Source organism: Phyllostomus hastatus, unplaced genomic scaffold (genome assembly GCF_019186645.2).
Source record: "Phyllostomus hastatus isolate PE091 unplaced genomic scaffold, TTU_PhHast_1.1 phas_scaffold_501, whole genome shotgun sequence".
Taxonomy (NCBI): Eukaryota; Metazoa; Chordata; class Mammalia; order Chiroptera; family Phyllostomidae; genus Phyllostomus; species Phyllostomus hastatus.
Window position 1 is genome coordinate 49,812,329 of NW_025334033.1, and position 16,913 is coordinate 49,829,241.

General features: G+C 44.3%; 1 protein-coding gene across 1 annotated transcript in view; it reads left to right on the plus strand.

Annotated features, from left to right (window-relative positions):
• The window catches only part of PSEN1 (presenilin 1), a 60,571-nt gene extending 43,906 nt beyond the window's left edge, over positions 1-16,665 (plus strand). Inside the window, exons 8-12 of the mRNA XM_045822242.1 lie at positions 3,450-3,548; positions 6,189-6,275; positions 9,520-9,693; positions 10,711-10,829; positions 12,135-16,665. Of these exons, the coding sequence (XP_045678198.1) occupies positions 3,450-3,548; positions 6,189-6,275; positions 9,520-9,693; positions 10,711-10,829; positions 12,135-12,290 (635 nt within the window). The 3' untranslated portion in view covers positions 12,291-16,665. The remainder of the gene's footprint in view (positions 1-3,449; positions 3,549-6,188; positions 6,276-9,519; positions 9,694-10,710; positions 10,830-12,134) is intronic.
• The last annotated feature ends 248 nt before the right edge of the window (positions 16,666-16,913 follow it).

The window sequence follows — 16,913 nt, forward strand, 5'->3', positions numbered from 1 at the left end:
CCATGATGATCATCCATGATGATCATGGATTTCTGGTGTGAGAAACCTCCCATCTCAGTTCCATGCTGTGCACCATTAGAATGGCAGTTTCCGACTGCATACAGAGCTCTCCCAGGCCCAGGTTCTCGCATACCTTCAGGATGTGTGACGCTCCAGATCCTTCCACTTCATGTTCTCTGTATCATGGAGGCAGCATTCTACAAGTTCACCCCAGCCACCAGGGCCTCCGGGCTAAGTCCAGAATGTTACCTACAGGAGAGAGCTAAGTCTGGGCCCTGTAGAATACCCCACCAACAGGAGAGGTTGTTGGCCCCTCCTCAGTTCTTTGTTATTTGACAAGGTACTAGAGAATGTCACCTCTCTCTGGGACCCTTGGCTACTCAGGAGCCCTTCAGGATGAAGTAGGTGAACAGCAGTGGAAGTTTGAGCACTTTATGGACTGTGTCCATACTACATGTGATGGAGCTCACTGGAGAACTGCTGCTTGTCATTCCTTATCCCCACGTCCTTGACGGAAGAATGGAATCTGAGGGTCAGCACAATTAGGTGAAGTTGAGGTGGTCATTAACTTCCACTGGCCAACACCTGGCTGCACCTGTGCATTTTTATAGGTTCTTGGGCCATTGCCAATGGTCTAGACATCTGGTTTGCCAGTGGTAGCAACAGCACCTACTTATGCAAGGTTTTCCTCTTTGGGGGATGTAGCTATGAGAATGTCTCGCCTCACAAATACCCAAAATATAAATCAAGGTTACATGTGTCTCTGTACATATTAAAGCTACAATACAGGTCTCACCTTATCCACTTTGGAGTTCCAGACACTGGGTTTTTGTTTTTGTTTTTTAATATTTTGTTTTTTAGAGAGAGGGGAAAGGAAGGAGAACGAGAGGGAGAGAAACATGGATGTGAGAGAGAAACATGAATTGGGAGCCTCTCATACACCCTCAGCTGGAGACCTGGCCCACAACCCAGGCATGTGCCCTGACCAGGAATCAAACTGACCACCCTTCGAACTGCAGGCCAGCACTCAATCCACTGAGCCACACCAGCCAGGGCTCCAGACATTGTTAATGATGACATTAACATTTCATTCCTAAAAATACACAATGCTGGGCTCTGAACAAGGTGTTCAGTGGAACTTTCCCCTTCCTTAGCAGTCTCAGGCTGCAGGCATGAGCACCAATATGACATGTAGAGCAAGTTAGAATTTAATTAAACATGCCATATTTCCATAATCGGGGAATTGTAGTGAAGAGTAATGATGAGCCTGGTTCCATTTTGGATATTTAAAAATAAAATACTAGTTCTGGAGAAGAACTTCCTGAGTTCAAATCCAGTCTCTTCTACTCTGTCACTTACTAGCTACGTGGCCACAGACACATTACTTAAGCCCTAAGTCTCAGTTATTAGGCAGGTTAAATTGAACAATACATAAAATACACATAGCACAGTATCTGTCAATAAATATTAGCTGTTACTTTTTTTTTTTTTGGTATAATCCTGTGAAGTAAGCAAGGCAGTGGTCCTTGTTTTACTGCTAAGAATCCTGAAGTTTTTAAAGGTAAAGTATTTGCCCAAGCTTACACTGTTTGATATAGAATGAGAATCCCAAATTCAGTATTCTTTCTACTACATTACTCTTTCTCTCCATCAACCCTTTATTTCTTCCAAACATTATACAAATATGATTACCTCTAGAGCTTTGAGTTCCTCTATAATACAAGACTTTTGTATCTAATATTTAGAGCAGCAGTTTCCTACCTTTTTCATCTCATGGCACACATAAACTAATTACTAAAATTCTGTGGCACACCAAAAAATATATTTTTTGCTGATCTTACAAAACAGCAGGTATAATTTTGGTTCATTACACAGAACAGCTGTTGTTGTGTTGGGTGTTGCCATTTTCTTACCTGGCACGCTGAGGGCAAGGAGGTCAGCGCCCCGACTGCCTACCTTGTCAGGTGTCACACGCTTTAGGAATCCTCGCGGCCTGCCGGTTGCAAATCACTGATGTAAAGTGATGGTTCTCAATTTCACTTTTCACCAGGTCTCAATACACTTTATTTTGTCACAAAGGTTATTAATTCATTTCAATTACTCTAAAAATAAGGGAGTTTATTGCTTAGCAGTTCTACAAGAAGAAGGGTGTCATAAAACCAAGATAGTGACAAGACATGCAGCTTCAAGCAGGTTGAAAATCTCATTATTTTGGAGTGCAGCAAATTTCCCTTCTTTTATCCAAAACGAACTGCAGTGGAAGCAGTAGAAGCAGTGAGAGTAGCGATTTCTTGCGTGTGTGTGTTTTGTTACATTAGTAGCAGCAGTAGTGTACAGACATGACCGTTTGAAAGCGTGAGGGTTTTTAACTAAATGCATCTAAGTGATTGTAATGTCAACACACACTGTTAAGTCTTCCTTCACAAATGTAGCAGTACCCATTTTATATTTTTAAATGTTCGAATTTTCTACATTCTGAATTTTCATGACAGAAAATGTAAGAAAAATTGCTGTTGATGGAAAGAGATGATGGTAGAATCAAGAATAATTTAGGCAACCCTGGCTGATGTGGCTCAGTGGATTGAGTGCTGGCCTGCAAACCAAAGGGTCGCCAGTTCAATTCCCAGTCAGGGCACATGCCTGGGTTGCTGGCCAGGTCCCCAGTAGGGGGCACACGAGAGGCAACCACACAGTGATGTTTCTTTCCCTCTCCCTTCCCCTCTCTAAAATAAATAAATAAAATATTTTTAAAAAATCATTTAGGCATATTGTTTCTCTCTGAGTTGCTGTCCTGTGAAAATACATTTGTTCTAAAACCTAAACATGAAGTGCCTTTGACAGGAGAACTAAAGAAATGTTAAACTCTCTCATGGAAAGGTTTATTAGTTATTTTGTTATGTTTAAATTTATTTCCCTTTTGTTTTAAGCTCCCATAAGTACATATACTACCTTTTAAAAGGAGAGGAGACAAATCTCTTCTCTGCTCTTCATATTTTGAAAAGTTTAATCAAATACCTTTATTAACTTCCTCTTAGAGTAAAGCTTCTGTGTCTCATAGGTTGGGTTTGTTTGGAAATGACTTGTCCCTGTTTCACCTTACTGGAAATTGACAAGTGTACTTACTGCTTTAGAATAGTTCCGTCTTATTATCTCTGACTCTTTTCTTCAAACTGGGAAGACTTATTCCTAGAACCCAGTGATGATACGTTGTAAACTAACCAAATAGTCAAAATGAAAATGAAATTTGCACAGGCCCTCGGTATGGTTTTGTGTATTTTGTTTAGGTTGCCCCTCCGTCAGTTTACCTGCTGTTTACTTCATATTCGTTCCACATCTGTTTGCGTAAGAAAAAATTAAACTTTGTCTGCTGGTTGATTTCTCTCTAACACACCCATTTACAAGTTTAGCCAATACTTTTTTTCAGATGTCATTTCTATTTTTCTTTCTAGATTTAGTGGCTGTTTTGTGTCCAAAAGGCCCACTTCGTATGCTGGTTGAAACAGCTCAGGAGAGAAATGAAACTCTATTTCCAGCCCTCATTTACTCCTGTGAGTATTCCGGGATGGTGTTAAATTAGTAAACAGCTTAGAGTGTGTAGGGACTGACACATGTAAATGCGGTCGTTGTCCTGGTGCTTTGTCTCTCCTGAACGCACGGCATTTTAATGGGACTCCTGCAAGTCTCTGTTTTCCTTGAAAATCACTGTCTTCTACCTGACACTGGTTCAAGAGTTTTTAATATGTGTACAGATAGAAGAAATATTTAGAGGTTGGGAAGCCAGTATTCTCACTTGAAATCTTATTGGGCAAGTGTTACTGAGTACTTGTTATATACATATATTGCAGGTGACCCTTGCCCTCGCTTATGAAAGAATTGTACTGTTCCTTCAGAATGGGTTTGCCTTTTTTTTTAGTCATACTCTTCCCATCTTTCTTTTTTTATATATATTTTATTTATTCAGTTTTTTAGAAAGTGGATGGAGCTAGAGTGAGAGCGAGAGAGAAACATTGATGTGTGAGAGAAACATTTTCTTTTTTTTTTTCTTAAATATTTTATTTATTTATTTATTTCTAGAGAGGCAAGGGAGAGGGAGAGAGAGAAACATCAATGTGCGGTTGCTGGGGGTCATGGCCTGCAACCCAGGCATATGCCCTGGCTGGGAATCAAACCAGCGACACTTTGGTTCGCAGCCCGCGCTCAATCCACTGAGCTATGCCAGCCAGGGCCTCTTCCCATCTTTCAAATGGGCATTGACCCAATCTCCCACAGAGCACTGTGAGGGACATAAAGATAAGTAAGATCCTTTACTTTACCTTCCCTTAGCTCATTTGCTTACAGTTTAGAGGTGAGATAGGACAGGTATATACATGAGTGACATCCAGGACAGAATGTTATCAGATTCAGAAGAGACACAATGAAAGTGTAGAGAGAGTTCAAAAGAGGGAAAATCTGGCTGGGGAATCAGGGGAGAGTTCCTGGAAGAGAACATTTTGATTGAATCTTTTAAAGATGGTTTGGATTTCAGCAAGCACAGATGGAAATGGACTCCCAATGTGGGCTTGTCACAAAGAATGGATTGGTGGTGTAAATGTCGGATCTCTATATAAATTTAAAGTGTTCAGTTTGACTAGAACATGAAGTACAAAATGGGGAGAGTACTTGGAAGAGTTTGGAAAGGCGGATTACAGCTTAGAGTGCCTGGTTTAGATCTCTGTACGCTTTTCATAATCCCTGGAGAATCCTGAAAGGTTCTTGAACAGAAGAATAAAGAAACAAGAATAAAGAAGAAAACGTGACGGGGACCAGATGTGACCCACAAGCCTGAAATATTTACTATTAGGCCTTTTATAGAAAGAGTCTATTGACCCCTAGTTTCTGTAGTGATATTAAATGTTAAAGGAGTTTGTAGCAGTATTTTTTCATACTTGCATAGATCAAATAAATACCTGCTGCCTTTGTTGCCAAGAAGGCTACAGAAATCCATAAGCCTTGTGCATGATGGTTGCCTTTCTGTTTCTCTTACGTGGGTTTGGATTCAGTTGAACAGGGTCCTGCCTGGTTGGCTTATGCTGGCTTCGATCAGTTCATCGTGTGACATCACTGTATGATGTAACTTGTTTGACCTCAAGTAACAAAGCCACGAATAAGTGTGCCTACTATACAGCCTTCATCCTCTTTGATTGTACATTTCCTTTATATTATAAGAGTATTAGGAACATCGGTATAATTATAAAATCAATGATAGAAAGCCAGGGAGACATAGATGCCAAGTATTTTGTTTAAAATTGCTTACTCTGACTGGATTGGGCTTTTGGGTCTTGCCGTAGCCCTTATGGTATGTGTTTTCATGTATTTTTATATTATTGTTGGTGTATTTTCAAGATAAATTCCCAAAAGTGGTATTCCTGGGTTGGAGGGTTAATGCATATGTAATTTTGTTAAATGTTCCCAAATTCCCACCCAGGAGCATCTGGGCCATTTTTCATTCCCCTGCAATATAGGAGAAGCCATTTGCCATTTTAAGGTATTCACGTTGTCTCTCAACTGATATGTAACAGAGATGTGTGCGTGTGTACTTAGATTTATATAGGTACGTATTTGTGGAAGGGACATAAAAGAGGCCAGTGGACTCTCCCCTTGGTTTATTGCTTTCAACCTTTTTTCTTATTCTCTCTGTATAATGTGGGTTAGTAGTATTAAAAGTCCCAGAAGTGAGACATAATATGAAGGAAACTTATTCCATGCATTTTTAGAATTATAATAAACATCTGAAACTCTTGGGAGCCCATGTTTGTTCTCTGATTTGGTTCCAAGAAGTAATTTTTATCATTGAATTTATGCCATTTCAGGATATTCAACTAGTCCACCTATTGTCTCAGTGGAATCTTGCTGGCCTGACCAGTTTTTCTTTTGGCTACTTTTCAGGAACTGTAAATGATGAACCGTTTTACAATAGCAGCTGCAGTTTTAAAGCTACAGTAACATTCAGTTTCAGAATTTTTTTATGTGCCAAAATCAAAGAGAACATTTTGTGGTTTTTAATATACATTTACCTCTGATTGTTAAGGATTCAGAAGGGTGAATTGAGGGGATTGGTGATCTGTGTAGAGAACTAAGGGCCTGTTCTCTCTCCATGCACTTCCTCCTGTGTTTCCCGTGCTTACCTGGACTTCTGTCTTTCTCAACAGCAACGATGGTGTGGCTGGTGACTATGGCGAAAGGAGACCCAGAAGCCCAAAGGAAAGTGTCCAAAAACTCCAATTATAATGCACAAGGTAGGTGACTTTCATTTGGTAATGTCCTGTTTTTTTAGGGTCATAGTCATCTTACAGACTGACAATGAGTTATAAAGTGGTGATTTTAACCTCTTTCTTTGGTCATAGATTCCGTTGAAAGTCTCCTGAAAGCTGTAGTAATAGAGAGAAATATTAAGGGGATCAGATTCTGCAAACCCAACAGGACAGCCAGAGCACCGTAGGCTAAGAATTTCTGCCATGGAATCCCACTAATACCATTATGGGAAGGTTCAAGTTGAGGCCGATTTTAAAAAGAAAAAGTATGCTCTCCCTCCAAACATGTTAAAAATGAGAATCTCTTGACTGACATGGCCAGAGTAACTTAAAAATAATTTTACTTTCATATGTGATGCTGTTTATACCGAGAAGATGAAATCTCCCCGGTGGACTTGGCCTTCCGGAGGGGCCAGTGGCGAAGGCCTGGGGCGGGAGGTTGAAAGGTCCGGCGCAGAGCCTGCAGACGACGTTAAGGAGAACTTAGGTTAGGAGCTGGTGTTGGGAAGAGGTGACCAACAAAACTATCCATAGTCAAGAAAAAGGAAACTTTTTAAGAAAAGCAAAAGACTGACCTTAGGAGGAAGCTGAAAAACAGGCCGAATAAAGGGTGGGGAGGGAAGTGAAAGGGGCCTTACCCGAGTTCCTCCTTGTCAGGAAAGGAAGCATTTAGGTTTTATAGAGTCGAGGGAACTGCTGTTGAAGCTGTTGGGTGACTGAGAAAACTCCTGCTGGAGGCCCGGAGGTATCAGGCTCATTCTGCGGCGAGCAAGGCAGCAGAACAAGATGAAGTTGCACCAGCAGTAGACCTGGTAGAGAAGTAGGAAATATATTGGAAGTAATTGCTACAAGTCTGGTTATTGTTTTAATGTGTGCTAAGCTAAAGAAAATTAAAAGGTTGGTTGTTTATGAATATATAGGTTTATATTGTATGTGAGTGTGAGTGTGTGTTTGGCACACGAAGGCTTTATTCTTTTGACAGATGTTGATTGAGCACCTGACTGTATGTCTGATAATTGTGCTGGGCACTGAGGGTATAGCGCTGGAGGGAGGTATCCCAACCCCCTGGAGCTTATAGCCTATTTGGGGAGATACAGGCATTCAACAAGTAATTCATACAGCTGTGATAAGTCCTATCAAGGAGAAGTGTGAGTTGCTATGAAAGATAGTACAGGCATCTCATTTCTTCTGGAAAGTCAAGGAAGGCTTCCCTGAGGAAGTGGCAATGGATGGCCAGCTCAGGAAGGGAAGAGCTTTCCCGAAGAGGAAACATGGGCAAGGGCCTTGAAGTGAGGAGGAGCTGGATGAACCGCAGTGTTCTTTGGTGGGCCTGCTGCTGGTCTTTTGGGCGGGGCAGTGCTTCGCGGTGTGGGGCTTCTCACAGTGCAGAACTTGGACCGTTTCTGGCTCCTCGCCCACTAAATAAGTGCCCATAGTGATTTCAAGGTGTGAGGGTAACCAGACCTCCCCCATCACAGTCGTTCCCAGACACCCCCTGGAGGGGAGGCACCGCCCTCTAGTTGACAGCCACTGCTGGAGGAGCTAGATACTAGGCTGGAGCACACGGGCGCAGGACTCCGAGAGGGGTGTCTGTACAAGGACCACACAACAGCGCGGGGGGTTATCTGAGTGTCAGCTCTGTTAGGAGTTTGAGGATGAGTTGGTCATAATACACAGAGAATTAGTTATGGGGGAAATGAGGCAGTTTTCTGGGCAGCGGGGAGGAACTCATACAAAAGAAGCATATGTAATTAGAGCATATTCTGGTTGTAGTAAAATAGTTCAGTAGTAAATACTGTTTGCGTTATGATAGTATAAAAACCTACCATAAAATTATGACATACTGAGAATATAGGGAGAATTAAATTTGCATGCATGCACGAGTATGGGAGCTATGCTTTATTTCTCTGAAGGAAGCAACTGAGTTTTAACCTGAAACAAAAACATCAGATATGGTGCTGTGCTCGTGCTGCTGATCAGGAATTGCGGAGGCTGACGCCAAAAGAAACAGCTGAAAGGGCTGAAAGTGGGAGTGAGGAGGGGAGGGGCGGGGCAGGGCAGGGACTGCTGTTTTTATTTATGATCTTATGCTTCTATTTTATAAACTCCAAACCAGGGAAGATTCCAGTTTTGTGGAGTCCTGGTTAAGAAAAAGAATACAAATTATAAATATAAAATAGTGAGGGCCCCTCCCAGAAAAAACAATCCATGCAAAGCGAGGCCTGAAGTGTGCAGGCTTTATTTATTCGTGGTAAATCTACCTCTGCTGTGAGCACGTGTCACTTTTCCTTTTAAAAAAAAGGAAAGGATGATCAACTTCACTTAACGCATTTTAATTATTTTTGATGTGCAGATCATTCTCGAGATTGGCACGTTAGGCTCACAATGCTCAGCCGGACCAGCCGACATTGTGAGGGAATGACTGGCCCATTAAAAACGCACTCCCCCCCTCCCTCCCCCTCCCGCTGCCAAGAATGGTCCCCTTTTGTAACCCAGTCACTAGAGCCAGTGCCACCGGTTACAAGCTTTTAGCCGTGGACATCAGAAAACCCGACTCACTTGCTTTAAACAGAGAGGGAATGTGTTCTCTCACGCGCCCAGAATCCTGAGGTGTGGACGTCTGTGTGACTGGTTGATTTTGTGGCTCACTGGTGTTGCCAAGGGCTCAGGTTCTTTCCGTCTTCCTGCTGTGCCGCCCTTAGGTATAGGCTTGGCCCTGGCCCCTGCTCCTCGTGGTCACAGATAACAAGTGCTGTTCCAGGCATCCTGTCCAGATAGAACAACACCCGGGGGAACAGAGGGGTGGTAGTGTCTCCCTAAGTTTATCTTAAACAGTGAGGGAAATCCCCCCGAACTCCCAGCACACTTTGCCGCGTCACACACTGACCAGCACCAAACCCGCAGCCTCAGAGCTCTCACCGGGGAGAGGAGGGGTGGGAGTGCCGCACGTGGCTGGCTCCATCGGGATTTACCACCAGACGCATGCTGGAGGGAGCGGTGGAAACCCAAACACGTCAGACTCTGCCCTCAGGAAAAGGGGTGGGGGGCTGGCTGCTGTGTAAGCAGCCAGCAGGCCGCGCTACAGCCCGTGTTCTGTGGTTTCAGGGCCACCCATCCCAGTTACAGTGACAGTCAAGTAATAACTACTTCCACGTAATTTTCTTAAAGACATTAAGATTTTTTCTGAATATTAGAGGTGTATATTGGCATTTTCTGCTTTCTCCTGCAGGCACAGAGAGTGAGTCCCAAGACCCCGTGGCAGAGAATGATGATGGTGGCTTCAGTGAAGAGTGGGAGGCCCAGAGGGACAGCCGCCTGGGCCCCCACCACTCTACAACGGAGTCGCGAGCTGCCGTGCAGGAGCTCTCCAGCAGCATCGTCGCCAGCGAGGACCCCGAGGAAAGTGCGTGCACCCCCTCGGGGGGTGGGGGAGGTCATGGGTTCCTTTAGGTGCTGCAGCATCCCCCTCTCCCCAGACAAAGTGACTCGAGAGCCTGGCGGTCTAATTCTATGTGACAGCACAGCTTTTAGTGGCAAGTACCAATAGTCGGTGCTTTTCTCATAGCTCCATGTGTTACTGGGCCAGGTTTTCCTCAGGTTTTTTAAATTGGCCCTTTGGCATTCGTTTTATAAGGTCAAAGATTTATTTGAAATTGTTTTTACAATAAGACTTCATAGCTGCAATATGCTTGTGTAGAAATACTAATATTTTTCACTCTTCGCTGTAAGAAACCTATGGATTTGAATGCCTCAGCCTTTTACATTAGTATTTTCTTTGTTGGCAAGCTCCTTCTAACTTCAGATTCATATTTTCTTTTTCTGGGACCAATATAAACTAATAATCGACATTCTCTCATCTTCTTAGCATCCACTCCTACACAGCCATCTCTGACTGTGTTAGTGTTTTAAACCAGACTTATGGTTACTTACAACATAAAAGTCTCCATTTACATTAGAAACTAATTTCTAAAAAGTCCATAGGTTGTCTGGAACAACCTTTTAAAAAGCAGCATTTATGGCCTGGTTGGTGTGGCTCAATGGATTGAGCACCAGCCTCTTAACCAAGCGGTCACCGGTTTGATTCCCAGTCAGGGCACATGCCTGGGTGCTGGGCCAAGTCCCCGGATGGACGTGTGTGAGAGGCAATACCATTTGATATTTCTCTCCCTCTCTTTCTCTCTCCCTTCCCCTCTCTCCAAAAACAAACAAATAAAATCTTACACACACACACAGTCAGCCACAGAATCTGAAACTTCTATTGTGAAAAAAAGAGAGAAAACCTAGCTCAAGCCTAATTTTGTATGATATCATTTCCTGACTTCTTACTCAGTGCAGGGTGGAGTGGAGCAGTGACATTTTTGAATTGTGAAATCATAGCAAAGAGTTACAAACTTTTTATGTTTGTAATCTTTCCTTTTAGGGGGAGTGAAACTTGGATTAGGAGATTTCATTTTCTACAGTGTTCTAGTCGGTAAAGCTTCTGCAACAGCCAGTGGAGATTGGAACACAACCATAGCCTGTTTTGTAGCCATATTAATTGTAAGTATACACTCATGAAAATGTGTCAGAACACCTCACCTCAAAACTCTGATGATGCCACCGCTTGGGGGCAGTCCCGTTTTCACCCCGGCTGGGCTGATGTTCCCGTCATCTGGGGATTTTGTACAGCAAATGATCAGACCCCACCTAAGTAGTTCTCCGAGTGGCCACACGTTAAAATCACCTGGGCCCTTTGAAAACTGTGTGTTCCCACCCTGAGGCATTCTTATTTAATTTGTTTCAATAGTATATCTTATTTTTAAAGTTCCGCAGGAAATCGTGGTAAGTGCTTCTGATTAGAAACCGCTGCTTCGGGCAGCATAGATGTGTAGAAAACCAGCTGTGTCTGAAAGGGGCGAGCAGGTCCTCACTTAGTCCCTGAGTGTGGTGGTGCTTTTGCATTTAATGCGACCACCTCAGCACATGGGTTCCTCTGGGCAGGAAGCAGGAGGCGAAAGAAGTTAACATGATGCCTCCCGTGGATCTTGCTTATGGAGCCACAGCAGGAACCTTGGAGCCTTCAAAACTGTGATTTAAGTAAATAACTCTCAAGATATTTCTTACGCCTTTTTTTTTCACTGAAGATAGAATCTCTGATGTTTCATATGCAGGCGGAGTTAGATGAGAGCCTTTACATTGCATTTATCTTGTGATTACTCTTGTGGTTTATAATGATAATATAACCAGGCAGAATTTTCATGTATTTCATTTCTTTTTTGAGGTGAGTTTTCTGGGTGTGTTGTATCTTTTAAGAAGGAAATTACTTGTTCTGGATAAACTGAAATGATGCTTAGCCTTCCGAACTTATAGTTAGTACCTCGGTAACCACAGTAAAAAATGGACTATAGTATATGGCTGGTCCGTGTTCCCAAGAAAGCAGCAATATACTTTTCATAAACTTTTATTGGCATATTCAGTGCGCATCTTTGTCCCCCAGCCTCCACCCCAGAATAAAAAAATGCTCTTCACCTCTGGGATTTTAGCCAAACTAAATTCATAGTAGCCAATTCAATATTTTAGATAGAAATTTTGGTCGTATTTAATTTTTTTCAAAAATAGTTTTATTTATTTTTAGGTTCTAATCCTTACCTAGAATTAGGGGTTGAGGAATCAAGAATCTGTTCATTGTGAACTCTGTGTTGCAAAGGAAAATGAAAGTTGTTCCCAGGTTTAATGTCCTAAAATTTAACCTTAAAGGATTGTGTTTGATTATCTAAATTGAAACCAAGACTTGTGATTGAGTTGTTTTGCACAGAATACTTTCATAATTACACCTGAGTTTGTGTCTCCCCCCCTCCCCCCCAGGGCCTGTGCCTTACATTACTACTCCTCGCCATTTTCAAGAAAGCGCTGCCGGCTCTTCCCATCTCCATCACCTTCGGGCTGGTTTTCTACTTCGCCACAGATTACCTTGTGCAGCCCTTTATGGACCAGTTAGCATTCCATCAATTTTATATTTAGCGGATTTGTGATTAGACTCCCATGGATTTTTCTCCTTTAACTATAATAAAACCTGGAAGGACAAACTTGATTTTCCTGTGTCCACACCTAACAAAGTCAAGATTGCCAGCTGGATTTTTTGCAGCTTCCTTCCAAGTCTTCCCGACCACCTGCACTACTGGGTACTGGAAGGAGGTGTCTACAGAAAATGGTTCTGAACATACATTACTGTGGTGGACGGACGGAGTCCCTTGGTGCAGAAACCACCAGATCTGCGGGACAAGGCCGAGGAAAAGCGATGGGCCGAGGCGCCGCCGTGCTGCCACCAGCAGGCTGATGCTTGGCCCACGCGGCTTCCATCAGCACTGCAGACTCTCAGGACTACCGTTACCAAGGTTAAATGAAGGGGTTTAAACCAAACAGGACTCGTCATCTTAAATCACACGTTGAAAATCAGCCTACTAAGTCTATACTCAATTCTAAACCTTTTCAGGAGGTACTGTAAGGAGAGCAGGTACCAGCAGCAAAATGGAAAGGTGGAAAGGGGTTCAGATTTTCACTTTCAGACTTTTTGCTGCCGACTTACCATTTTTAAATAAGACTCTTTTTTCACCTTGAGTCAAGTCAGATGTATAAGTTGATTTTGACACTCTTTGTTCTCGAGCACTGACTCATCCCCATCTATGGTTGCCATTTGCTCCCGAGGCCAGTGTGGGTTTCTCTGAGGTTGCTTTGTCTTAAAAGTCTTAACCTCAGGTTCCAAATGCAGTGATTTCTGGAAATAATGGAACTCTAACTCAGCAATTCTCTATCACCCTTAGGTAAATTCTGGTTTATCCCAAATTCCTAATTTTTAGACATAGTCCTAGGTTTGCTGGCCCTCAAAGCCTTCTGTCCCCCATCTCTCCCTTTGCCCCCCCCCCTAAGCAGTTCTTTCATACAGCAGACAAGACAGCTCAGCTCTGTCGTGGTAGCAGATGATCCCACTATTCTAGGATTTTACTTTGCGTGGTGCGAAGACTGTGTTACGAATCAGTGCTATCAGCCGTGCTCTCTGATTTCTTCAGTAGCAAATACAACGAAACCCAAAGACAGTAGCATTAAAGAAGAGTGAAATGGCTGGGGAAGCACTTTCTGTCCTGGTTTTTCTTTTTGCAGTACAACCCATTGTCTCTGATAGTAGGTCAGAATTTAAAACAATAGCCAGAAGCCACTGGTTTATAAAGTTGTGAATGAAGTGTATCAGTACAAAGCAAGAATCTGGAGAAAGCCGTGACTGCGCTTGGTGAGCTGGGGGAGAAGCAGGTGCCAACGGAAGAAAGAAGGGTCCTCCAGCAGCCGTGGGACAAAATGAGCTGATGTCCTGTGGGCAGATGTGAAGGAGGAGATCCAGATTATTCCTCAAGGACCTCTCAGTGCGTGTTGTGTGGCTTCCCTCCTGCCTGACCTTTGGTTTCAGTGGACCTTCGTGTGAGTTGGGCAGTGGAGCCCGGGCCCGTGCAGTTCCATTGGACGGTGAACATAAACAGAGCCATCACCTGTGGGCGCGCACACCTCTACGGGAAGCTTTGCTGGGCACAGCCCTTCCTTTACCACAGGCAGCCCTTCGCCGTGGTGACCGGACTGTAAGCGTCTGTGAGAAAAGCTTGGTTCCTCCGTGTGGCTGGAGAAAGACCAGCTCTTCCTTTCTCCTGCTTTCTCTCGGCCTCTCGGTCTCATTTGGGATTGGTTCTTGGAGTTCAGAGTATTTGTTTTCTGTCGTGGAGTATTCTTTAGAAACTAACTTCAGGCTTAGTGTGCTGGTCCTAACGAACCTGAGTGTGGGCAGAGACTGGCTCACGCCGGGCAGTTGAGAACTGCAGGAGAAATAAGTTGTGCGAAGAAAGAGGCTGGGAGTAGTAGGTTCTCTCATCTCTGTTTTGTTTTTTTTTAGCCCCCTTTTCCAAGATTCTCTTTTTCCCTGCAGACCTGTGGCACCATGGGTATTCTAGAAATGCGCACGATTCAACAGCTACAGCAGAGCCACCTGAGTACCAGCTTGTGGTCTGAAGCCGTCTCGAGGGCTGATCTCGAGTAGTCCATCTGCGAGGGCATCTTTCGTGAAAGGCTCCTCCGAAGAGGCTGTGTGGTGTGCGTGTGTGTGCGCGCGAACCCACCCTTTGTCTGTGTCCTGTGTCGAAAGGTGGTGACAAATCTGCCCCTTTCTACAAGACAGAACCACATCTCAGCGTAGAGAGAACACATCTTATTTCTTTAAATCACCGATCTCAGGCACAGAACTTTCTCTTCAGATTTTCTTTTTAGAATCAATTCAGTTGTTTATTGAAGGTATCAAAATGCTGGTCTTCCACCATGAAAAACCAATTGTCACTAGAGAGAGAAAAGTAAAAATTCCACTAAGGACATGCCCTCACGTGGCTGGGGTGGCTGTGGGGCCCGTCAACAGCAAGGATCAAGCGTGACCAGCCACGCCAACCCCGCTCAGCGGGAAGAGGGAAGACGGCAGGAAAAGGTGTCCACCGGTGTCCGTCTGACCGACCTTCAGAATGAAGCGTGTTTGTGTGCAGAGTGGTGCTACAGACTAGCCTGTGCATGTACCAAGGGCTCACTTCTCTGTTCTTGATTCTCAGGAGGTTCGTGTGTAGTCTCAGCATCATGGCTCTCACTGTCAGTGATTAATTTGCCAGAAGTAGAAGCTTTCGAAGCAGCTTGAAACATTCATAACTGAGCAAATTACTGATTTCACTCTAGAAGCAGCAACTAAACAGGTGGTGTTTTTCCTCTTAAATGCTCGGATCCCCATTTCTAAAAGTTTCCCTTGGTTTTAAAAACCCTCCTTCTGTAGTAGATGCTCGAACAAATAATACGTTCAGTGCTTTCCTTTTCTTGGCTTCAAAGAGCCCTCCATAAGTAGCCTCGTTCATAATTTGTAGAATGTGAGGTCGAAGTTAGGCTTCCACATAAGGCCTTCCGGGTCAGGGTCTGTAGGGAGCCTCTGATTTGGGCCCCCACCCCCGGTGCCCAGCCTTGCATGTTCCCGCATTTGCCATCTGGCCCTGGAAGGAAAAGTCTAGATGTCACTATGAAAAGAAGAGTTCAGGCTCTTCCATGCTGCTGGAGTGTAAAGACGCAGACAAATAAGCTCCGCCCTCAGAGTGCAGCTGCCATCCCTTCCTTTCCGGTGTGCACCATCTTCTCCGAAATACTGGGTGCTTGTCAGGGACCCCCTCACGGTTGCTGTTACTGAGGGCTTACAGAACTGATGCTAGAAAGGTGATTTGATTCTTCCTGAAACCCATCCTTAAAGTACTCCTTTTTCTTTAAGTTTGCCTTTGGCTAGTCGATGAAGAGCGGTTGGCCCACTGTTAGGAACCCTCACCTCCAAGGGCACCCCGAACGTTGGGTCTGGGGAGAGACTTGAAGACTGGACATTGGGTTTTGCCCTGGAAAGAAACAGTGTCACCATCATAAGTTTGGGCCCAGAAGTGATCCTTGTAATCTCCCTGTGTTTTAACTCCCCAAACACAGGAGGTGAAAAACAACAGTTTCAGCCCTTCATGCCCCTTTTGAAATTGCCGAGCTGCATGTACCAACAAAGCTGCCGGCATGCTCGCGTTCCCAAACTACCCAGACAGCCTGATCTGAACAGCCCTCCCTTCTGGGGGAAACACCTCAGGTTTGTGTATTAAAAATTAGCCTGGAGCCCTGGCTGGTGTGGCTGGAGTGCCAGCCTGTGAACCAAAAGGTCACCAGTTAGATTCCTGGTCAGGACACCTGCCTGGGTTGTGGGCCAGGCCCCCAGTAGGGGGAGATGCATGAGGCAACCAATCAACGTGTCTCACACATTGGTGTTTCTCTCCCTCTCCCTCCCTTCCCCTCTAAATAAATAAGCAAATAAATAAAATATTTTTAAAAAATCAGCCTGGAGCTGAAATGAACACCTCAAAGCCCCTCAAACCTCCAAATGAACCCCAGGGCCTCGGGCAGCTGCAACATTCCCCTGAGGAGGTAGCCAGGTCCGCCCTGGGCCCTGGAGTGTGGTGTGAGCACTTCAGTCCGATCTGAGTAACAGGGAAGATTTCCCAGAAAGCAATTTTCCTTTTAAAATAAACAGTTGTTGCAACAGGGCAGCTTCAAACTCGACTGTCGGGAGTGGCGAGTGCGGGGCTGTCCGTTCTCCCGAGTGACCGGCGGGCTGGGAGGCTGATTCAGGGGGTCATTTGCGCTCACGTGCTGCTTGTCTGGCTTTTGCTTCTACAGACACCGCTTTGTACATGATTCAGACTGTGAATACATCTTTTTAAAAGATCTTTCAAATTCTTGTTAAGATAATATTTTGATAGATGACTGCAGATTTTCTTGTATTTATCAAACGAATAAAGCCCGCATGAATGCAGCTGTGCCGGTTTCCTTTCGTGAAAGCAGCGCGGTGCGGAACTGGACGCGCTCCGCGGCGACCGGGCACGGTTCAGAACCACGAACGCGGTGCCTCCACCCTCCGCTCGGGGTGCGGAGGTGGGGTCGAGCAGGCCACCTCTCTGGAGGGCGCAACATTAATCCATCGATGAGAAGCCTCAAAATAATTATTCTTAAAATCTAGTTTCTGAAAACTTTCTTCTGGAAACTGTTTAACTCAGATCAATG